At 43.8% G+C, this 24,728-nt stretch overlaps 1 protein-coding gene and 1 long non-coding RNA gene across 2 annotated transcripts in view; both read right to left on the reverse strand.

Moving 5' to 3' along the window:
* Window positions 1-4,878: 4,878 nt before the first annotated feature.
* On the reverse strand, window positions 4,879-20,723 carry LOC139693543 (UNC93-like protein). The gene is made up of 6 exons (XM_071591743.1): window positions 20,439-20,723; window positions 14,799-15,136; window positions 12,881-13,739; window positions 9,521-9,650; window positions 7,673-7,810; window positions 4,879-5,132 (listed from the first exon to the last, which is right to left on the reverse strand). Exons 1-6 carry the CDS (start codon window positions 20,721-20,723, stop codon window positions 4,879-4,881), a joined length of 2,004 nt encoding a protein of 667 aa, XP_071447844.1.
* Window positions 20,724-21,060: 337 nt separating this feature from the next.
* LOC139694324 (uncharacterized) overlaps window positions 21,061-24,728 on the reverse strand; it is a 209,189-nt gene continuing 205,521 nt past the window's right edge. The window contains exon 3 of the long non-coding RNA XR_011702117.1: window positions 21,061-21,765. This is a non-coding gene — a long non-coding RNA (uncharacterized lncRNA). The remainder of the gene's footprint in view (window positions 21,766-24,728) is intronic.

Raw genomic sequence — 24,728 nt, forward strand, 5'->3', positions numbered from 1 at the left:
GAGATTTTCTCACCTATATCCTATAATAGTTTTGATACGCTTCTCGGTTTATCGTAATAACGTTTTACTAATCTACCTACTCTACGCGGCACGCGATCTAATTTGGCAATCAAATTCATGAGAACTCTATATATGTACCAGCAGCTTATTCTAAATGAGGCCTAGCGAGCGGAATATAACATTGTACTTGAACATTCTCGACACAATTCCCCAAAAATCTTTTAATAAATTCAATTTTTTTCTTCGCTTTTCCAAATATTCCTAGTAAAGTTGTTTATCATTGAGTTCATCTGCTAAAGCTACTTCATCCTCAGGACTATGGATATCTATGCCAACCACCGCATCTTCGACAAATAAACGTACCTACTTTTAACCATTGAGTTAATGTCATTGTCATAAAGTAAGAATAAAAGAGGTTCGATAATACTTCTCTGGGGAACGCCTGAAGTGACTTCTACTGTATTAGAGCTAACACCATCTGTGACTAATCTTTGTACCCGACTATTCAAAAAGTCTGGCCTTGAATAAGGCGATGGTATTCAACGACTCTTTTTATAATCTTTAGCAGTTACCTACTAATACAGATTAAATTTGCTTGAGGTTACGGTTGCCTGAATATTTAACAGGTTTCGTTTTCTTATTATTAGTATCGAATCCCTTATGAAATTTTCCGTCCAATTCCATTCGATTCATATTCTGATTTATATCAACAAGCACCGTAAATTCCCACTCTGCCGCTGAACTTATGTGCAGGGAATTCCAATCTCTTTCGATGGCTTTTTAAATCATTTTGTGAAGCAACTGGCGGGAGAATTATTTTCTAAAGTTGGGTTTCGCAGCTTCAAGGACTGAAACAAAATGCAAGAATGTTGCCTTAATAAGGGTCCAAAAAGGTAATGGAAACGTAAAGGAGCTTCACTTCAGCATTTATTGAAACTTGGCAGTGGATCTCAGACACATTTTCGACATCACAATTATCAATTCAACCTTTCGGATGAAAATAAAAACTTCCAAAACCGGAGCAAATGTGAGTTCTGATTCGTGCGCGTGTGCGTGCGCACGCCGGAGCTCTCCCATCGACGCACATTCCGCGGGGGGGGGGGATGGCGGTCCACCCTCCCCCTTTCCACCCACTTCCGCCGCGGACGCAGTTCCGCTCGCACCCGTCAGGCAATGCGTCGAGGGCGTCAGCCAACGGCACGGACCCCGCGCGCTCCGCAACACTCCGCCTCCATTCACACGCGAACTCCCTCAGTCGCATTGCACACTGCTGCTCCCCTCACTTCCGTCCGAACGACATGTGTCGAGCGGAAACACCTTCCACTCTCACAGCACACCGTAACTCGCGGAAGGGATCACTTTTTTCACCGGGATAGTTCTATATTTGAAGCCAGCCGACGTCGCCAAAGAAAAGGTATACCGTTGAACACACGCGGCTCCCATCACAACACACAACCCGGGACTTCGAACGTCGTCACTTTGCCCTATCAGGCTCGCTTTGTCACCCGGGGAGTTTGCCGAGCGAGTGACTGCGGCAATGCGACGGCCTTTTGACGAAAAAAACCTCCGCGATGGATCCGCCCTCGAAGGGAAATCCTTCCAAATTAACGCAATGTCAACAAGTCGACTTTTAAAGCAGGTAAACGGAAATGAGCCCATATTTTAAGACTCCCATAGACTTTGAAGACCATCACCATTATGCGAGGTGGCACTAGCGGGACACCTCGCATTGGTCACTTTAATGAACGATCACTGATTGTTCGTATTTAAATCGTTATGTTGTTGGAAAGGAATAGGTAACTGAGCCAAATGGTGATTCTTGTTTCGGGAAAAAGTACATTGCTGAGATCGCAGGTAATACTGAACTATCAAGGTGTAGGTCACAGGTTATTCTATTAGAAGCCGTCACACGGTTTAATAGGTATACGCATCTGCAGAAATAATTTCAGGGTACGAAGATAAAGGGGTTTTAGTGTGAGATTGGTATTTTGTTGCTCCAGTATTTTCCTGAAAATTTGTTCTCCCAACGAGAGCATATCAGAGAAAGAGCGAGAGTCCAATTGAATACCAAACACAGAGAAGAGTGAAGGTGTTTTTCGACCAATGGAATTGAATAAAGCGGTTTTCGACGATTCGACTCGGAAAGAAATACGCCTGTTTAATCATCCCGGCAAATAATCCCACTTCACCTTCAACCGTGTAAATTTGGCACTTCCAACCACTGGAAATCTTATCATATGAGTTGAGCGAAAGAACCTCGAATGGAATATGAAATCACTTCAAATATAAGGAAAAAACCTGGAAATTCACGGCATGAGGGAAAAGTGGAGCTTGCATGTTCCAAACCAGTCGTTGAAGAACGACTCTGGAACTGGAGCGGGAATGGATGGATTTTTGTTCACTCACATGATTCCATGGTAGCATTTTTTTTCCGACACGTCTTTGTTGGAGGGAGTACATCAATGCAAATTTTCCATTTTGGGTAAGAATATTTTATTGTGATAGCACAAAGTAACGTGCCCTTTGGGCTTACTTGGACGTGATAAACAGAAAAAAAATTTTACTGTTCATGGGACTTGTTGGGAGTGTGCTGACGACAGAGTCTTCTGATTGCATCCAAGGTGAAACGAACTCACGGGAATTGCATTCTTCTTCATCATCATTGCGTATTCTACGTAATTCTGTTCACTCCAGACTTTCCACTGTCACACTCAAAATGTAACAACATTCAACGGGAAAATGTCAATAGAACCATTTTCAAATTTTTCGCTGGGATGCTGAAGAATGACCAAAAATTTGCGAACTTAAGGGAACTTTTTCTTTGCAACACGAACTCGTCTTCCCTTCATATACATTCTGTTAGACAAAGCATGCTCCCGTATTCGAATTAAGTACAAAAAACACCATCGTCCTGGATTACTCATCTTAATCTACGACATGGTACGCCTTGAGGGGAGAGAGGGAGCAGTCGAAGGCCCGAAGATGGGTGCCTCTCAAACGACGCTAGCGTCCCTGCATCCTGTCGATCAGATCGAACACCCCTCTCCACAGAGTTTGAAAGAGTTCAAGGTAGAGGGATTTTTCCTAGCACCACATAAACCAGGGCGTCACGCTCATGGGAAATCGACGTATTGAAAATCTGTCTTGGGAGTGGACTATATAAGGAGCACCACCTAATTAAATGCTCAGCCGGTAGCCGAACGAATAATATGGGCTATAACTTCATTTTTGAACTTGCACAAACATTCGACAAGCCATCTTTGTATTTCATGCCTCTGCTTTGTTTTATGCACTCACTCTGAATCTGGAATGCGATTAATGGGAGAGTGGTTTACTGGCCAATCGGTCAAAATGATAAGAGTGGCGTCGGAATTTAGGGAAGCAGCGATGATATCAGTGGAGAAGGGTATCTGGCTCCGCCATCAATACGTTATGTTATCGACGGGAGAGCTCCGTGGACTCGCTGGCCGATGACCCGAATGGAATGGCGTGGCCTCGGACGGTTGTCCGCGCTCACCGGCGATACTTTTCAGTCAAAGTCGGAATGTCTTCACCGACTCGTCGACGGTGGATTCGAGTGTTGCGTTGCAATTCCTCAGAACTAAAGGATGGGCCAAACTGCATGGAGGAGGAGGGAGAGGTTTTTGGAGCTTCCGTGCACATTCCGTTAGCGCCCTCCAGTCGTGGGGGCGCCCATCCCGTGCGTGCCTCCAGCACCTCAAAGTCTGAATGGAAGCTACTTCGGATTTCAGCCTAAATCGCAGCTAAAACTGAAAATTAATTCACCAGTTACGTTGTAAGGTTTTTAAAATACAAAACACTTTTTGATAATGTTTTCGAATCGGCGCGATTACATTGCTAATTAAAGGAATGGGCCCAAAAATATGCTTCGCTCATCAAAACTAGGAATTCTTTGTTTCATGTCGGCGGGTAACGTAAATTCCTATCATGAAGGATATGCATGAATTTTACTGGGCAAAATCATCCACCTTGTGTTATAAAATGTGTGCAATTTCTTCGTTTCCAGTGCACATCAGTGAGTGATTCCGTTTAAGTCACCGTCACGGAATTTCTTGCGGTTGAACGAATCCGTCATGAGAGAACTCAATCGATGGGTTAATGCTTTGAAATAAATTAAAATAACATTATTTTCAAAGGATTTAAATATTGAAACGTTGGCGAAATCAGTAGATGTATTAGTCGCATTCGGCTGAGCATTTTAGTGGTCATCCTGAGATACTCTCCAAACTTTCCTTCCAGACTTTCACTTTCCAGGATTAGTATTGACCTTTGCAAACCAGATACCAATGAAAAAGGAAGCAGATTCCTTGATCCGGGGATCCTCCTCTTCACTAGAAATTCAAGCTTTGACGTTTCGCCGATAATCCCAGAAGGCAGTTCAAAACCAGGCAAAACCGGACGCGATTCGTAAACAATGAGGATGATGCTGACTCCCTCCGCCCAACAAGGCTCCGCTGTCGGAAAGATGAACGCGCGTGGAGAGCGCCGACAGACACGCTCCTCGACGAGACCCACTCCCAGTCTCCCACTCCGAACACCGCAGCATCACGGCGCCCCTTGTCCCAGAGGGCGGCCACTGGCGACATCACCTGAGGGCAGGCGCCGCCACAGGAACGGCGCTTGGCCAGGGCACTCGAGAGCGGCCCCATTGGCGCCCGACCTTCAGGGCAGGACCGGCAGGTGGATAGTCCACGCGGCGCCGGGGCCCAGCGTCCGCCTCGCCGCCTTCCGGCAGCATCACGAGCGCCGGCGGTGCCGGGCGACGCCCTGTAGCGGCGCTCGACGGCGCCGGGGCGCCCCCGTCCACTGGTCAGCGGCGGCCGGCGCCCCTAGGCGCCTGGGGCCCCGGCACCGTCGTCACAAGGCCGCGAGGATGTCTGCGGGCCCCGGCGCCCGTCGGCGCCGGCGCCTCTCCAGCCGCGCCTCGAGCAGGGCGTAGGGTGCGAGGGCCAGCGGGAGCGCGGCCGCGAGGGCGTACACCTTGAGCGAGGAGCAGAGCAGGGGGTGCAGGGCGAGGGCGCTGGCGAGACCTGCGAGGCGGAAGGCCTGGCTGAGGGCCACGGCGCCCTGCCACGCCTCCCCCTCCCCGGGGTACGCGGCCACCAGGAGGGCTGCACGCGCGGCGGGCGAAGCGGGGGTGGAAGGGAGAGAAAGAGAGAGAGAAAGTCGGGATCGTTAGTTGGCCTTAGAATAGTTCTAACTCGAACACTTATAATGATTAATAATACCAGTCCAAGGTTAGTATTTGATGGATTCAGTGCCTAAGTCTAATATATTACTCGAGGAATATTTTGCAAACCAGAATCTAAAGAGAAGAGCGGCATTAATCAATCAATTAGTGGGCTTATGGGTTACAAAAGCGATAAGTGCAAAAGTTTGAATCACTGTTGTTATTCGTTCCTTTAGGTGGTGACTCGGAAATATCAGATTTCCGAGGAAATCCATAGAAATCTCTCATAGCTTCCGTAAAAGTTGCGAAAGTACCTGTGAATTTCGGCTTAGAATCTTGAGAAAATATCCTGGAGGGTGCATAAGCAAATAACTATTATAAGCTAAAAAATATTATTTCATTATAATAGTTTGGGAAATTATTAGCTACTAGGGAGAGTCAGATGAAAACCTTGAAAGTTATATAATTATAACCTCGAGATTTCTTGAAGACAAAATATGATTAGTGATATTATTTTCATATCTACTCTCTATGGTGTGCAAATAAGTATTCCATCGATTTAAAAGTTAAATATAACTCTAGAAATACCATGGCGCTATTTCAAAGATTTTTTAGTGAATGTATCAATTCTGGCAATAATTTTTTGAGAATTGATTCAGTCCTACTACTTTTGAGACACACTATGTATCTTCCTATCTAATTTTGTGCCCTTGTTTTTCCATGTTCTTTTCATATCCCGTATATTTCAGGTTAATCCAAGGTTTCTTAAATATGTCTATATTTACATATTTTTCTATTTAGTGTTCCTATTTTTTCGTTTGCAGCTCTCTCTTTAGTCCTTGTTTTAAATGTTTCCATATTTCTTCTACTTTGGCCATCTTCTTCCCTCACTCAGCTTTTATAAATTCTCTCCGGGCATGCCTTCCTTTTCGCTCCAGTTAAGTTACTACATTCACTTTTATGATACTCCTTCCGTTTCTCATTGTCTTAAATTTAAATTTACACTTCATGGACACTGAATTGTGAACCTGCATATGCTCCCGGGAAACTGCATGCGTGTTGATGACGCTATACCCAAACCTATGCTTAAGCATTATATAATCTATATGGCTGCGTAGGTTTTCGCGGCGGTGGTTTGAAGAATTCTGCATTCTCGGGTTTCACCGCATCGTTGTTTGATGCTGACAACAGTTTCGCCGAAGTTGCATTCGGCGCCTTCAGGTCGAAGATGAGGGACTCGGATTTTTGCCACCCTTATATAGGTGGTCCCGTCTAGTGGCTGCTCGCTGATTCCGGAAACGGACCAATGACTACGAAAATTCAATTTCGGCTATCGGGTCGTGGAAAACATTTGGTACGCTATCGGAGACTTTTAGTGAAATATTTGTGAAAGAAAGTATTTAATTAGTTGGCTTTTCCCAAACTGCTGGTTAATCTTTCGCATTTATCGTGTTTAAGTGAATCAATTGTAGAATGACTTCTCTGAACCTCTCTGATGTAATTCATTTGGATTCTTGCTCAAATTTTCCGCTTATCTTTTCCTTTTGGATTCGCTGAACGCTTTTCGAAATTACTTTTTTGTCGCGAGGGACATCGTTTGTTTATTGTTTATCTTGGAGTGAGTGATATCCTTTGATATTTTGCTTATTTTATAACGCCCGCGTTTTACCATATAAGTTTGGAGTTATATTTTATGAATTCACTTGGAATGACCTTGTTGACTGCTGAGCGTGAGATGTCAAGGAAGTGATTCCACGAATCCTCAGTATTTCGGTGATTACTATATTTATTAAAACTAGCAAATTAATTCTGGAGCACGCAATTTAGACCATCGTAGTCCCCTTCTTTAAGCTAGTAAATTTTCCTTTTAGGCTTCTTTTTTCGGACCCCATGAAGCGAAAACTTAGCATTTTCTACCCTGTGGTCGCTAATTCCTTCAATAGTTTCTATTGTTTGAATATTCTGGGGTATGTTGATTGCGAACCAATCATGAATACTATCGCGCCTAGTTGGTGAAGTTACAAGTTGATGTATGGAGTTCAACATATTCTGCTGGACACGATTGAGATTGGGACAAGGTACGAAGAAATAAAGAGAAGGTACTGAATAGTAAGGGACCAGCTATGAGTGAACCTCCCACGCAGCGGAACCCAAGATGATGATGGATATAATTATTCAAAGCAGATTTTGCTTTATAGATTTCACCGTAGTGAGATACATGATAAAATAATTGAAATTCAAGCTATTATTAATACATGTAATCAGCTTTAAAATTAAATTTAATTTTTCAATAGAATTAAAATTAATGTTATTATCAAAATAATTAATTTAAAAATTAATGAAACACAAATGAAAATGCATGTCACACAACTTTCATTAACATACATTTTTCGACAGGAATACCCTTGCGGCTTTCCCAGGGAGCGGAAGGGAGGGGATCTGCTGCGTGGGGGGGGAGGCTGTGAGTGTTAAGGAACTTACTGAATGTCAGAGTCTCCCAAATTGCGTTGCACACTCCCCATGCGGCGGATATGACGTAGAAGAGGGCAGGGTCATCGCCGGAAGCCTTCCACATGAGGAGCACCAGAAGTAGGCAGGCGTGGAACAGGAACCCGGCAACTTCCGGTGCAGCGAAGGACGAGAGAGAGAAAGGGGCTGGGTGAGAATTCGATTGGACAGAAGGAAACGTATCTTCGCTCTAATTTACGCGAGTACCGCTCACCAGAATACGTCATGAAGAATATCAACATTCAATCAAAGAATATTAGATGATAATAGGAGAATGATGACTTTTCTATATTTTTCCACTGAATATCAAATGCCAATTATTAAATTTTTTTTTACATTCCATAGAAAACATGCTGAAATGTGATCATCTTCGCATGCTTGATTCCAGACGGAGTGATGGTTTTACAAATTGAAAGAGCCACTGCATATCATAAATGACGTGTCATTGAAGTTTCCACAAGATGATGGAAAATTTTTGAAACTGATTTTTTAGGGTGGTTTTATGACAATGCAAACTTTGCGGAGAGTTACACAGGTTTCACCTTAACCGTGTGGTGATGCCACCTATAGTCAGTCATTATTCACGAAATGCAGCGTAGATGAAATTCAAACCAATCAGCTTCTTCCAAGACAGTATTATGTTTGTTTTTGGTGAATTTAAACCACCAATTATCAAGGGCGTAGGTCAAGAGGAAATACCTCTAAATTTTATATTCACTACATTTTTTCTAGAAAAAAATAGAAACCTAAACAAACTAAACAGATGAATGCCCAAAACTTTAAAGAAACTTGGCTTCATAAAACGGGTGGTGGGGAAATGTAATGAAAAAGTTAAAGAGAGGTGTTATTTTGCTCTAGTTAGACCTCATTTGGAATATGCCGCAAGTATTTGGGATCCGTGGGAGAAAATTTGGCAAAAAGAATTAGATAAAGTCCAGAGAAAATCCGCTAGATTCGTTAAAAATTGTTATGATAAGAACACAAGTGTCACAGATCTCTTAGGGGATTTAGGCTGGGAACCACTTGAAGTGCGGAGAGAACAAGCGAGGCTTAGACTTTTAGAAAGGTTCAGAACAAACAAGTTTAACTATGACACTGAAGGAATTATAATGGCCCCACACTACTTAGGTAGATCAGACCACAAAGATAAACTAAGGGAGATAGACTCCAGGACAGATCGGTGCAAATACTCATTCTTTCCCCGAACAATCAGAAATCATAACAGTAAGAAACCGAAGTAACTTTAGAAATATTGAAAACATTGAATTTACAAGTCGGAGCAAAGTTAAACACTGCAAAGCTGTAGGTATACTTTCAGGTGCGTGTGTATGTAAGATGTAGATTGAGTGTTTGCATGTGTGTGGGGTGTAAGTGTTCATGCATGAATGTATGCCATGTTTTTTTTGTGGATATATGATTTTGTGGTTATTGCATGCGGTTTTTTTTCTTTTTCTTTTCTAAATTACGGGTGATGTCCTAACACCCCCCGCCACACGCCCTTGCGGCGGCTTGCGGGGTATTAAGTAGATGTAGATGTAGAAAAGAAACGCCGAGGCGAAATGCTATTTCCGAGAGCGAATAAATCGAAAAATGAGAATAAAAGCTAGTACCAATGCAAAGAAAAACATGGCAGGGGAGAGGCGAGGGAGAAAGGGGGTTAGGAGGGTTGAAAGTGTGGGAACGTCCCATTTGAAGAGTTCTTTTCCTCGTGAACACATACACAATAAGAGCCCATTAGCATTTAGTAGGAAAAGGGACTTATAAGTTGCATTGGAATGCATGCAGCACGCGATTCCCCGCAGCGTAGTTGGGAGGACTCACCGATGACGACGCACCGCTGTACGTGGTGCAGAAGGATGCTCAGGATAAAGGCGGCGACGGACTGCAGGAGACCAAGGCACAGCGACGCCAGCGCCGCCTGCGGGAGACCGAGGGCGCAGGCCACGTACGACTGCGGGGGGGAGGATTAGAAGGAGGGTGGGTAAGGAATCAGTTCCAACGCTTACTCGGACCAACACTGCTGTCAGTGTAAGTTATATGATCCCTTTATTTTCAATGTATGTAATTTTTAAGTTGTAATTAGAATACATTTGATTGGTTTAAGGTATAAACAGACCTTACTCACCAAGGATTTACTGATAGACTCCAACATGAACCCTGTGTTTACAAAAGAACTCCATCTACTCATGGAACTGTGTGCAAACCAGAATTATTTTTTATTCAATAATGTGTTCTATTATCTAACGGACGGCTGTGCAATGCAATGGGATCTCCTCTGCCCCCACTATTAGCAGGAATATTTATGGACAATTTATAATCACAATTATTAAACTCCGGCCATCCTATCCTAACTAATATTTTCTACAGGTATCGCTATGTGGACGACATTATCTGCTGCTGGCCTGGGAGTATAGGACAACTAGACGATTTACTCAATATTTTGAATGCCCAACACCCCAAAATTATGTTCACCATGGCAATCGGATCCGGGAAAGAGTTGAACTTTCTTGACCTTTCCATATCTATCATAGATGATTAACATAGTTTTGGCATACATAGTAAGCCATGTTACAGTGATATGATCATCCCCGCCGATTCCTGCCACCTTACGAACCAGAAACTGTCAGTCTTTTATTCAATGATACACCGACTTGTTAATTTACCCCTAGCTATAAAAAAATTTCAACCATTAGCTGGACATTATAAAATCAATAGCATTATCTAATGGCTATATCGTAGTGTAAACATTGTCGCCAATATTTCAAAGAAAAAATTAAATATAAAGCTATTTCACAGTTACGCTCCCATACTTCCACACAAGAAAAGCCCAAAAAATGGTGTCGTCTATCGTTTGTAGGTGATCTTTCCAATAATATTGCCCGAAAATTTAATAAAAGAAAGTTTATTACATCAATTCATAATCCGTATACTCTGGGACAAATCTTTTGCCGCAACAAAGACGAACTAGAACCCCTCTTACAATCCGGCATTTACAAAGTGAAGTGTGATTCCTGTGATATGTGCTACATAGACCAGACCGGAAGAAGTTTCAAGACAAGAATAAAAGAACATGAAAGATACTTTAGGACTTTTGATGAAAAATCACTCCTAGCCAAGCATCTACTACAATCATACAATCATATAATACTATAATCCCACTCATGTAAATTTGACCCCGAGATTTTACGCTACAAAAATAAGTGCAAAATAGTTGATATTTTAGAGCAACTTGAAATGGTGAAATTAAAAATGAATGAAGGATCTCAGGTTTTCCCGGCGTATGGTATCCAAGAAGTTCTCTCGGGTTTCCCACCGTGTCAGGTTGCAGTACACCGACGTTTCGAAGGCTGACTCTGCCATCGTCTTCAGGGTGAAGTGACTCTTCACCCTGAAGACGATGGCAGAGTCAGCCTTCGAAACGTCGGTGTACTGCAACCTGACACGGTGGGAAACCCGAGAGAACTTCTTGAATTAAAAATGAATGTTCTTTTAAATGACAATATTTTTATAAACCACTCTCCTCTCCTCAGAATCCCCCAACTTTCCTCTCTCCTACTGACTCCACGTATTTCCCATCTAACCACCCCCTACCCTCCATTCTGAGGATGTGTCGAAAAACCCTTCCCTGATAATGTCCTTCTTAGAATCACTTATACCTCATCCCTTAATCTGCCTCTATCCCTTCCATGACCCCTTCCTGCTTAACCTGCTTCCTTCTTTCCTCCTTCCTACCGCCAGGATACCAGCAGCTACCTGCCACCGCCCTCTCAAATAACGACCACAACTGCTTATCTTCCCCCCCCCTTTTTACCTCTCCATTTCTTTAGTTTCTTTGGGTATTCCATATTTCCCCTCTCTGTCCCCGCATTCCTTACTCCTCACTCTTTTCTTCCTCCCTCTTCCTCGACCAGGTACGTAAATATGATGTATCACAAGTTGAATCTTGTCTTGTATCTGAAGATAGTTGGATGAACTGAAACGCGTTGTAAGCCCTGTATGTCTTTACACTAAGTCTTTAACCAATATTTTTTTTCGCCCTGTTAGTTTCCCGTATCAGTTTGTAATTTGTTTAAACGCACTATTTTCAGTTTCTTTCTATTGTTGATTATTCTATTTTTTAAATCTTCTATCCTTGTTATAATGCCTTCTGTATTCCATGGTCTTCTTGTCTGTTTACAAGAGTTTCGTAGCGTTGCAGTCCCTATTGTTTCTTTTGTGGCTTTCGAAGTCCCTTTTTGATCTGTTTTATTACTTCATCCTTCTCTCCTGATTCATCCTCTTGAATTTGGCGTAACCTTTCCGCATTACAAATTGATGACCTCAATGCACACCAGCTCCCGAGAAAATGTGCGAATGAATTTCTCTATTCCTTAATACATGACCTCTACTAGTAATATATTATCTGTCGCTTGCCCTATGCAAACTACGGTCCTACCTACCTTAGCCTTACATTATCTACTCCAACTATCGCCTCAATATTTCTCGCTAGCCATCATTATCATTTCGGACATCGCTAAAATATCCTTGTAGCTATACCTTTTCGCTCCATCTCCTTTCGCTCCATATTTTCTAATTCCTCTCCTCAACATCCTCCCAGCATTCCAAGTCGGACTAGGTCGGTCCTCTCCTGCCTCTTTTTCTTCTTACCTATTCGAGACGCCCACGTACAGTGCTTCTATTAACTCGTGTAACACACTCTGACACCTGCCCTTAGTTACCTTATGTGACCCCTGTCCATTTGTATTAATCGGTTTATTTAAGTCGTTTGCATTGTTCCTAATTTTTGCTCAGGTGCATTTGTATATTAAAAAGGAGAAAGGGGTAGTCAAAGGCAGGAAGATTATTTTATTTAAATTAATGTTAATTAATTTCCACTTTAACGCTCAGGAATACCGAACGAACTCCAAAACATTAAAGTTTAATGCAACGAGAAAATTCGAATTTCCTCACAATAAAGCATCGAAAAAATCATATGCCCCGGATCGATTAATGATTTAACCTGATCAGAAGGTACATCAAATTAATTTAAGCATCACATTATAGCCCATTGTGTTGATAATTAGTAGGTGTGGATATCTGCTTTCGTGCCAGTACCTCTCGGAATTTCAGAAAAATAAATATTTTAGGCCGGGTCATATTCGAGTGGCGTCATGACTGTGAGGATAGAGTTCTCCCGCGAACCTTGGTGAAGTCCGCCAGCATGAAGGCCTGCTCCATGCCGATAAACAGGAAGAGCGGCGCCGCCAGGCGCAGCCGCCGGTCGCCGAACGCCGCTCCCAGGGACTTAAGCGCCGCACTGGCCGAGAGGCGCTCGGCAGGCTCGGCGCGCGGGAAGAGCCGCACCCGACCGAGGCAGGCGGCCGCCAGCACGGCGCCCACGGCGCAGCAGCCTAGTAGCACGCTGGAGAGGAGCGCGGCCGTCTTGCAGGGCAGCGCCACGGCGAGAAGCGGTGCGGAAGAGGTGTTGGTGGCGGCGACGGGGGGCGGCGCGATGGGACAGGCGGCGGCGCCGCAGCGGCGTCCGCCGTCCCCCGCCGGGTCCTCGTCGAGGGCGAAGAGCGGCGCGAGGGCCGCGTCGCCGGGCGGCAGCGTGGCCCAGAGGACGAGCGCCGCGATGCCGTTGCCCAGCACTTGGCCAAGGTGCTGCGAGAGCTGAAGGTGGCGCGCGAGCTTGAGGAGGAGGGCAGCGGGGGGCGGTGGGGGCGCGCACGGGGGTGAGGAGAGGGCGAGCTTGGAGGCGAGGGCGGAGAGGAAGGCGGCGTGCGCCGCGGGGAGCGGGCCCAGCGTGAGGAGACCGAGGAGGGCGTAGGCGGGGCCGAGGGAGGCGGCGGCCGCGGCGGGGGCGGCAGGGGCGGCCGCCGGAGGCAGCAGGTGGAGCGCCGAGAAGCCAGCGGCCGCGGCGTGGGCGAGGGCGGTGACCCTGGGAGGTCCCGCCCGGCGCAGGAGGCCCGGCCCCAAGGCGGCGATGGCCACGGCCGAGATGGCGGCCAGGGCGTGCGACAGGGCTGGCAGGGCTGCTGCGCCCAGCACGGGAGGGGCCCTGCGGCGGGACGTAGAGAGAGAACACATGAGGGGAGTGGGCGACATACATTTGTGCTTAAGTTTGCAGATGCGTGTCCTTGAAACATTGACTGTCACCTTCGTCTCAGAAAGAATGATATTAAGCCGTTAGAAATAGATGAGAAATCATAAATATTCAAAATAAATGATATCTAATGTTATATGTACCAATTGATGGATGCGTTAGGACATAGGACAGTTATGACAGGTAGGGCATAGTTGGAATTTTAGGAGATTGCCTTTTAGATTAGACGGTGTTCCTTACCGCTGAATATTAGGACAAATAACCACCGTGCTTCTTACAAGCATCCTTCCCTGTCTACGATACTCACAATCCCGAAGCAAGCCTCCCATCATAGTCATTCCCTTTGACAAAAATGCTCTTCTACCAACCCTCCCACTCCTCTCAAACCCAAGACACTAGAACATGCATACATCTGGCTCCTCGACTCCTGGACTGAGCCAGGAATGAATATCAGACATAAATAATCCCATTCTAAAGAATATTTCCTTCTCCTCTCCCAAAAAGGTCAATCTCAATCTCACCCTTTTAAACCTTGCCGTCCCAACTCTTTCCCTTCCAAAACTTTCCCCGTCCTTCCCTTCCATCCATCGTCCTCTTCTCGTGCATCTTTCGCCTCAGTTCCTTCTGCCCGCGAAGAAAGGTGGCCTTGCCACCGATCATTTCATCCGTTGTATCGAATTGGAAACTGGAGAGTAAGATGGTAAACGTAAACCATTTTAGCGAAAGAATGCTTTTCCGATCCGATGCACGACCGATCAAGCAGCGGTAATCCTGGTGCACAGTCTTACCATTAGTCATAGGGTGGCGGAAGCATGGAGTTTGTAAGATCCAAATAAAAGAAATATTTGGGAATGTGTATCTGGAAGGAAACCCCCGATAAAAGTTCGGGAATTGGTAAGGGAAGGGATAAGTAGGGAGGAGAGTGGGCCTCTGGAATGGCCGGATTTGTGCACTCGGTTGGCAGTTAGTCATTCACGCATACGAAGTGTGGCAGGTGCGGGCGTGGTTGCTCACCTGAGGACGGAGGAGGCGAGGGCAAGTGGTGGGGCGATGGCGGCGGCCGTAGAGGCGGCGGCCAAGCAGAGTGCGGCGTGGAGGCGCAGGAGGGCCCGCTCCGAGTAGACGGGCCCCATGGCCGAGGGCGTGGAGCGCACCAGCGAGATTAGGTGGCGCACGGAGGCGCCTCCAGTCGAGCTGCCCGAGAGCGAGTCCAGTCGCGCCCGGTTACCAATGCCCCCCGCCGCCGCCGCCACGATGAGGCTGGGGGCCGCACCGCAGGCGGACCGCACCGTGGAGCAGTAGCTGCGCGTGGAGCGAGCCGAGCGGCAGGACAGCGGCGAGTAGGCCACCTGCTGCGGGAGAAGAGGGCGGTTACGTGTGTGAGTATATTCCTGAATCCAAACTGATTATTCCCTTATGCATTCCTTAGTTCTCCATTCTCTTAGAAATTATCCTGAGAACTACTTCAGCTGCTTGCGATTTCAAAATTATTGTTCTAAAGTCATCACATGCTGCAGCTTTTCCCTTTTTTGGAATGAGAACTAACGCTGATCGAAAGAACTCTTTAGCCCGAATTCAACGCTCATAAATGCTCCGAACCAGGCCGTAAAAGCTCATTGTTTCCTAAACCCTTAGACAGTTCTGAAGTGATGTTAGAGCCTTATTTGATTTTGTTTCCTCTATTGGCGTTTCTATCATGCCATCAAGTATGCCTGAACCAAAGCTATCCTCATCTACGGCATATTCTACTTTTGGCTCTGAACTTGATGGCCTGATCTGACCGCTCTTGAATCTTTCCTGGGTCAATAATTAATATCTCTGACACTTTTTAGTATTGTACACGGATGTCCTCTTCTTACTCCCGATTGATCCGTCACCTTTCTGGGCTACGGTGCACCCATTTTACTCTTCCTTTATGAGATCTTCATGCCTTGGTATTGAGTCTTTCACCATATATTGTATTCTTTCACTTATTAATTTTCCTCCTCAATTTATTAGCTGTTTCTCTTTTATATATTGTGTGTATGTACTGTATTATCTCTTCGTAGTATATAAACAATTGCTATATGAGGAACATTTATTTTCCTTGCAATAAAATTATATTCCCATTTAAAAGTTTTGCATATATGTAACAATATTTTGCAGACTTTTTGGATTTGTTGCCCGATCCCTCACTCGGAGTTACCCTATTGTTCAATTTAATTGGTCACATAGGAGCATGTAAAATCTTACATATTTACGCAATTTTAATAATTTTTAAGGCCGCGTTTTTTAGTGTAAAATCTTGAGGCATTTTTGTAAGCATTCACCAGATTTTTTCCAAGCGATCTGCACAATAAGTTTAAACATCTTTCCAAGGTGCACTTTTTTTGCACACATCCTTTACTTTTTCATTCGCTTTTTTTTCTTCCCACTCACAGCTTTAGTAAATGCTCTGGGTTTGATTAGACATCGAGGAAAGCATGGCATCGAGTGCTGCATCAGTAACGATTTGATTATTTACATCCTAGTTATCTAATATATTTACATTTACCCCGCTACAGTTTTTCAAAACACCATACAAATTTACCACTATTTTATGAAAACATTGATCCTTAACTTTAGACAGCTGCGATGGCATTTTATTTCACATGAATAACAAGACAGCAAGTGATATAGCTCATCTATGTATCACGTATTTTTGTTGCTAGCATCAACCATTATGAGCCTAGCTATTAACCTTCTCTTTCTTAATCCAAGTTCTACTGATTCGGTTCATCATTTGGAAGAGTTCATCCTTACGTCTCTCTATTCCTTCCTCTTCAATACGTTGACTTCCTTATTGTTATAGAGACCTACGTACAATGATCGGTAAAGGTGGGACTTCACTCACCGGAACGGTTTATAATTGTCCGCTTGGGAAGTCAATGAACATTTGTAGTATACGATACTATATACTCGGCGCGCACGTTGTCGTGGAGGAGGACTATTCTGTACGACAGCAACGTCGATTTTAGATAGCACTATTAGGCTTTTGAATTGAGTTCTGGATCAAAATTTGGTGAGGGTTTTACAGTACACATCAGCTGTAATTATTTTTCCAGGTTCCAAAAATTCAACCAAAATAACGCCTTTGCCGTCCCAGAAAACGTTTGCTAACAACTTGGGAACTGGAGTGAGAAGATTGCTTGATATTTTAGGTTTTGGCGAAGTTCAATGTCACCTCTACATTGACTTTTGTTTTGTTACTCCGTTGGCGTAGGGTGCCCCGTCTCATCGTTCGTAATAATGTGGGAAAAGTAGTCATCGCCGTCTGGTTGATATTGATCCAAAAACGCTCGTCCAGTCGACATTTTTTGCTCTTGGCACTGGGCAGTTTGCATTTTCGTCTGCCTAAACGTCCCTACACTCAGTATGTTTCCTGCTGTGGTACTGCGTAGGCCGTCTCTTCTTCTACTTGGCTCACTGCGAACTGTTAAAATTTGCGCTGCAATATAAAAGCCCTCGCATTCTCTGATTGGATTTTTACTGGAATAAAATTGCAAACCAAAATTTGTAAAGTGTGTGGAAACGCAATAATGAGTGAAGGCGTAGGTAGGCCGTGGTGGATTCAGTTTAAAAATGGCCATACCTGCAATGTTCACGACGGGAATTGCAGTGGTCAGCCTAGTCTCGCGACGGATGAACTGACGGTGAAAATCGAGGAAAAAGTCCGACAAAATCGCCAATTTACGATTGCAGGTCTCTCTTGAGACGTAGCTTGCAACACAACGCTTTGAAAGTGATGCGGAATTGCATGCTGGTCTAAACAAATGTCCAAAATACCAAGAAACTGCGGGAGATCCCAGCTTAGTCGAATGATGTTTACGCTATGAAATTGTTGCATTATAAGTGGTTAAAATATAAGGCGGCAGATTTCTTCAGACACTGAATTGAAAAGCTTGTGTACCGTTATGATAAATGCCTCAATTTGAATCGAAATTATGTAGAATAATAGATTAAGCATGTACCTTTGAAATTTATATAATAAAAATTTTACTTGTGTCTAGGTTCGTATTTTATTTCAAAACGTAAATTACTTTCTGGACAGTTCTCGCTGACAATTCGCGGCATTTTCTATTGCTACGCACATTTTAACAGCTCGTAGTAAGCAAAGTAGAAGAACCACAATTTGCACACTACCCCAGCAGGATGCCAATAGAGTGTAGTGTCGTTTAGACTCCAAAGTGGGGGCTCTAGCCTTGCCCACCGCCACGCCGGGCTGAAACGTAAGTTACTTTTTGCTCAGCCCTCGTAAAAACACATTCCGCTTAGGCAATTTGATTATACTGGTGAACGTAATGCTTGAAGCTACATGCGGTACTACCGGAATATCACACTGAAATGAAAAGATGTTGATTTCCGGTATTATTCATATGAAATCGATAGCATCTATGCTCACATTTTCCATGACGTACACATGGTATTTTTACAAAAACGAAATGCATGAAAACGGTCGTACATCCACTTACACCTTACCCCATTATTTCCCTACTACGAACACACGTGATATACAAACAAGTCTTGATGACCACAGAATATTAAGGATCTTCCAATGTTGGTAGATATTTGCAATATAATATCAATAATTGAAATATTTGATCTTATTATCTCTTAATACGTATTCCATAATCAATACACTTTAATTAATTTTTAGGAACCTAGGTTAGTGTAGTAAATAAATACTGATGCCCAAATCACGCCTTAGGATAAAAGGTTGACCATAAAAACAGCCGACGGAAATCCAAAAAATACTTATATCCCGGAAAATGAAACTTTACATGATCACTCATCATTAAATGATCCATCTGATTATGCATGCCAACTGCTGCTCATAAAAAAATATACATACGAGGGTCATCCGGAAAGTAGTACCCGTTCGTGCCGCATGAAGTGCTGACGACGCGAGTAGCCGCTGGACGAGGTCAGATAGCTTCAGTGGCTTGTCTGCCTTCTCTGAGCCAAGTTGCGTGACGCTAGCATTGCCTGTGTTGTTTCTGTGATTGTTTACAATGTTTAAAAAAATTGAGAACGCCGCCAGTTGTGAAGTGAGGGCAGTGATTAAATTCCTCAATGCAAGAAACGTTCGCCCATGTGATATTCATCGCCAATTAAAGGAGGTGTATGGAGACAATGTAATGGACGAGTCGTCTGTTCGGCGGTGGTGTCGCAACTTCAACATGGGGAGGGGGAACACACACGACGATGAGCGTTCGGGGAGACCGTCTGTCATTACAGACCAACTGGTGAGCTCAGTTGACGAATTCGTGAGGAACGATCGGCGCGTCACAATTGATGACATCTGTGAGCATTTTCCCAATGTTTCTCGAACAATTGTTCATGAAATTGTTAAACACCATCTGCATTATGCAAAAATTTGTGCAAGATGGGTCCCTCGCGTATCTCAATGAGCTGGCGGCGAAGGACCATGCAGCAGGAATACAGAAACTTGTCACACGTTATGACAAATGCCTTAATTTGCTTGGAGATTATGTTGAGAAGTAGTTTAAAGTATCCTCTTTCAAATAAAATTTTTTATGTTTGTTAATATTTACTTTTGTGTCTTTATTTCACGAACGGGTACTACTTTCCGGATGACCCTCGTAGTTTGCCTCAAAGTGTACTAATATTTACTTAACAAAACGCCCATTTTCATTCGTTCTCAAAATGTTGATACACAAAACTATTTTTGATCTCGTTGAAAGAATTTAAGGAATAAAAACTGACGTCTTCTCATACAATGATTCTTTGGTTTTTAATTTGCATCTGTTTCACTATTTTATTTCAAATTTTATATTTTTACAAACTAAAACGGCAGCACTTGTTTTTCCTCACGTTTCATAACGTAGAAAAATTGTTTGGTGTCGAATAGGAATCGTTCTATCTGCCCTCTATCACATCATTGGCTGAAGCCTTTACAAAGTGAATCTGAAGGGAAAAGTTAAGACTTTTCAGAAAATTGAAAATAAAAGCGGTCTTCCTTTCGCACGGGCGTACTCCTCACAGTTTTAAGCAACAAACAAAATCCTTAAACAATGATCTCGTTAGGAGTGAAATGAATAAAAAGGGAAAAATATAACAACTGAATTTGAATTCGAGTAAAATATTAGATGGCTAGCTATGTTAGGCGCATAATTTGAACGTTCTGCTCTCCAATGATACCATGGTTTTCCGCATTTTTTTGCGCTCTGTGCGCTTTGTCCATTTTTACTGCTTTCTCAGTTCTAAGGCAGATAATTTAGAAACCTATGGACCTTTGAAGTAATTTCAATGAAATGCATTAAATAATTATGTTTTCATTATTTGACAAATTTTATTTCAATATGATGCTATGCATCAGGAGTTTTTTTAGCATTAATTTCATGCTTTCGGGTTACGTTTAAGTGATTGACGAAATATTAAATGATCACGTGATGGGAGTGAAAATCATCGGTGATCATTACATTTGACCAAATATTTATATCCTTTCAAACTGCTGTATTGCCTGAAATAGTAGCCACACGTCATCGTGAACAAACTCAAAGGAACGTGAGAGTCTTTCCCCGCGGCGACCTCCCCCAAACGTGAACCGAAATGTGAGGCCTTCCACGAGGCTCCAGGGGCGTAGGGACGACCCCGGTGCGGCACACCACTCACCTCGAGCGTGATGTCATCCCACTGGCCACCCCTGAGGTTCCCGGCCGGCCCTGAACCCACGGAAGACTGCTTGGTGACTGGGCGCCGGCACCTGGGGTTCTGCGGCCCAGAGAGGTGGTGGTGTCGGCCCCGGCAGCGGCGGTGCTGCCCGCCCGCCAGCAAGTGGTACTCGCCAGGGTTGGAGAGCTGCACGGCGAGCTGCTGCCTCGACACAACGGGCACCCGTCGAGCCGCCGATTGCTCCTCCTCCGACGAGCACACGTGCAAGTTAGGCATGGAACCCATGGCCCCCGGGTTGCGGACGACTGCGGCCCTATCCCACTCTGTCCCCTGAGGGAACGAAAGCCACGACGGCGGAGGAGTTGCGCCGACACTTGGGCATCTGCAGATTACGTCCTTCTTAAAGCCACCCACTAGTAAACGCACTCACTACGCAAATGAATTATTTCGAAACCAAACTAGATACATGGAATCCTTACAATTAGTCTGAGAATCTTTTTATTTCCCGTGACTTCGATCAGTAAATGGAATAACGGAAGAACTGATCGTGCAGTCGAATTTGTTCAACGAACAACAAAAGCTGGGAGCCATCGGAGGTATGATGGTAGCCCCAAGTCCCAGAACCCTTCTGCCCAACGAGGCTCCTCTCGGGGCGCGGGTGGTTGACCATCGGACACGCGGCTCGCCCTCACCACGTGCCTACACCCACGCTGACAGAAGTCTATTGGCCTCCCTACAACGCGATTCCATTAGGTTGGATAATTTACGCATGAAAAATGGTAACTCTACAATCAATATCTACTGGGGCGCAATTTATCTTTTAGGTTGCACCATGGACGTGAATTTCATTTGCTCTGAATTGTTCAAAATAACTTCTTGAAAACAGATTCCAGGGAGAATTGGTTTTGCTCTTACAGAGCATTTCCTACGGCATACTCTCATTGGCGGAGTATCGAAAGGAGCCTCCCTCTTAGCCCAACGGGGCCCGTGGCCTCGGGCATCTGCAGAGGCCTCGACTCCCCCCCTCGGCAATCAGCCCGAGAATCGATCGAGATCGACCGTGAAACATTCGATCGAGGGATTGATTCAAGGGGCCAGACTATTGGAGTCATTCACCACGCGTCGCCAACCGCGGGCCTCTTATCCCCGCGGTGCCAGCTTCAACGGAAATTGCAGTCGGGGTGGTTGAAAGGTAGCGCGCCTCTACAGGGAGACCACGGTACCGCACCCTGCCCTCCTTCTCTCGGTCCACGGGGCGTAGCACCCAGCAGCGTCTTCCCGCGCACGCCACGGCGAACCTCTTCCAGTGCATACAACGGCTCCCAACCTGTTGGTGCGAGAGAAAAAACCGGGAGGAGGGGTTGGAGTTAAAGTTCCGGCGGAAATTGAACTTGGCAGGCAGCAGGGGACCTTTTGCAGCGCCGACCCCCCGAGAGTCGTTCTTTAATTTGCTGTCATTTACATCAAAAAACTCACTTCTTGTTGATCATAGCATTGCGTCTTAATATCATCTAAAATGCATAGGTTATAGAGCTCTTGACCTCGACCGCCTAAGGGGACAGATGGTGAGGAAATTTCGTCGAAAGCAAAGGATTTATGGAGAGTAGGTTTCGCGCCACTGCTAAATAATAATAGATCCGGGAAAAAGGCTTCGAATAACATGAATCACCACATCGAGAAATTAATTACGTGAGTCCTTCAAATCCACGAGATGGCGCTTCTATTATCCGAGAAATTTTGCTTTGAAAGACACTTGCAACAGATGCCGTAACAATAAATTTTAACGGAATCATCCGCTAATGTGTAATATTATGCAACAATTTAAACTTGCAAAAATTATTTACCTTGACTGGGATCCTGATAGTTGGAAAGATTTTTACTCCCTAAATTTACTGAATTTTCACCACTGTCAAACTTCAACCCATGCTAAGCACTCCTGTTCGGGGACATTGGAAGCTAAACACTTGGTTATTATAATTAATTGTCAAATAAATATGTTTCTTGCGGTGATTAAACAATAATTTAAAGGTTAGGAACAGTTCAGTCAATTGTGACTATTTTTAACTATGTAAATGAGTTTAAACGTGGCCGTACATACACAATTGCTTAACATCGTTCGGAACGTCCAGTGGAAGTCACTTCTTCTGAAATGATTGACAAAATCCACGTTAAGGTTAGAGTAATCGACATATCAAAATTCGCGGAAAAGTTGAGGCCGTGAACCCATGCACACCAACAACTGCATACATCAGTCGTCTCTTAAACATGATACACACAGATATGCGGCGTTTCATTCCTTAGTCTACAGACTTGTTAACGTCCATTTGATCAAAGCAAAATTTCAATCAGAATTGGAGTGCATAAAACGAACCGCCGCAATATATGGTTACAGCCCAAACATCATTTATCTACTCAATACCCCGCAATCCGCCTCAAGGGCGTGTGGCGGGGGGTGTTAGGGCACCACCCGTAACTAAGAAATATAACCGCATGCAAAAGCCACAAATTTATACAGTCTGGAAACAAAACATAGTATACATTAATTGCAAAAACCCTAACATCCCACTCTCTTGAAAATACACAAACTACCGACTAACTTAGTGATGCACCTACAAATATACCTGATATCTTTGCAATGTTTTGTTCCGAATTGTAAATTAAATGTTTTTAATATTTTTATAAGTGACTTCGGTTTCTTACTATTATGATTCCTGTTTGTTCGGGAAAAGAATGAGTATTTGAATCTATCTCCCTTATTTTATCTTTGTGGTCTGATCTACCAATGCATTCATTATAATTCCTTCCTAAGGCCATTATAATTCCTTTAGTGTCATCGTTAGACTCGTTTGTTTTGATCCTTTCTAAAAGTCTAAGTCTCGCTTCTTCTCTTCGTATTTCAAGTGGCTCCCAGCCTAAATCCCTTAAGAGACAAGTGTCACCCTTGTATTATTATTATTACAATTTTTAACGAATCTGGCGGATTTTCTCTGGACTTTATCTAATTCTTTTTGCCAAATTTTCTCCCAAGTATCCCGAATAATCCAAATTATACATTCCAAATGAGGTCTAACTAGAGCAAAATAACACCTCTCTTTAACTTTTTCATCACATTTCCCCACCACCCGTTTTATGAAGCCGAGTTTCTTTAAAGCGGATCCGCATATTGTCATGATATGTGTTCTCCATGAAAGGCGTGGTGTTGGAACTACCCCCAAATATTTAACTGGATTGGCTATAGCTAGTACTGAACCCACTATGTCGTAGATCATGTCCTGTTCGCCACTTCCTTTGTTCCAAAATTTCAAAACTGCGCATTTGTCTTTATGAAGTATTAATCCCCATTTCTGGCCCCATTCCGAGATTGTGTCTAAGTCTTTAGGGAGTAGCTCGCGATCTGATTGGCATCTTATTTCCCTGTATACCACCGTGTCGTCAGTGAATAACCCCAGATTGCTACTTACGTGTGTGCTTAAGTCATTTATGTATATTAAGAACAGAAGAGAACACTTCCCTGAGGGACGCCCGAAGTTACATCTTTATCCTTTGAGCACAACCCATCGATGACTACTATTTGTTTGCGATTTAACAAGAAGTCTCTAATCCAATTATTAATTTTCTCATTGATTCCGTAGTATTTACGTTTATCTAACAGTTTATTGTGTGGGAATTGATCGAAGGCTTTTTTGAAATCTAGGAATACTGCATCGAATTTTGTGTTTTTTTCTCCGAATATCAGTATATCGTGAATGAAAAGACCTAGTTGTGTTTCACAAGACCTGCTTTTCCTAAATCCGTGCTGATTATAGGTTAGTATTTTCCTACTATCAAGAAATCTCATAATGTTAGTGACAATAATGTGTTCCAATATTTCACAAGAGATCATTGTTTAGGAAATGGGTCGGTAATTGGTCATAAGATCCTCAAGAAAATAAGACACAAAAAACTAATTTAACACAGCAACACATTCGTATTACCAACTGATGAAAATAAATACCTAAAATTACCTTCCCGACCCACACTAACTAAAGGACTCGCTCCGATTTTCAGAAAAACATGGCGGAAAACTGAAATTTATCACCAACAACAAACTCAATACACCCAAACCCAAAAGATCCCATTGATTAATTCCAAAAATCAGGCACATACGAGACAAGTTGTCCGAATGTGACCAATCGTACGTTGGACAGACATACAGAAATATTCTCACACGGTAAAGAACGCATGTCTTGCTACAAACTAGGTCACACTACAAGATCGGCAGTTGTGGAACATATGCATCAATACTCACAC

The sequence above is a fragment of the Hetaerina americana genome, unplaced genomic scaffold, assembly GCF_022747635.1.
Source record: "Hetaerina americana unplaced genomic scaffold, ioHetAmer1.1.p SCAF_5, whole genome shotgun sequence".
Lineage (NCBI taxonomy): Eukaryota > Metazoa > Arthropoda > Insecta > Odonata > Calopterygidae > Hetaerina > Hetaerina americana.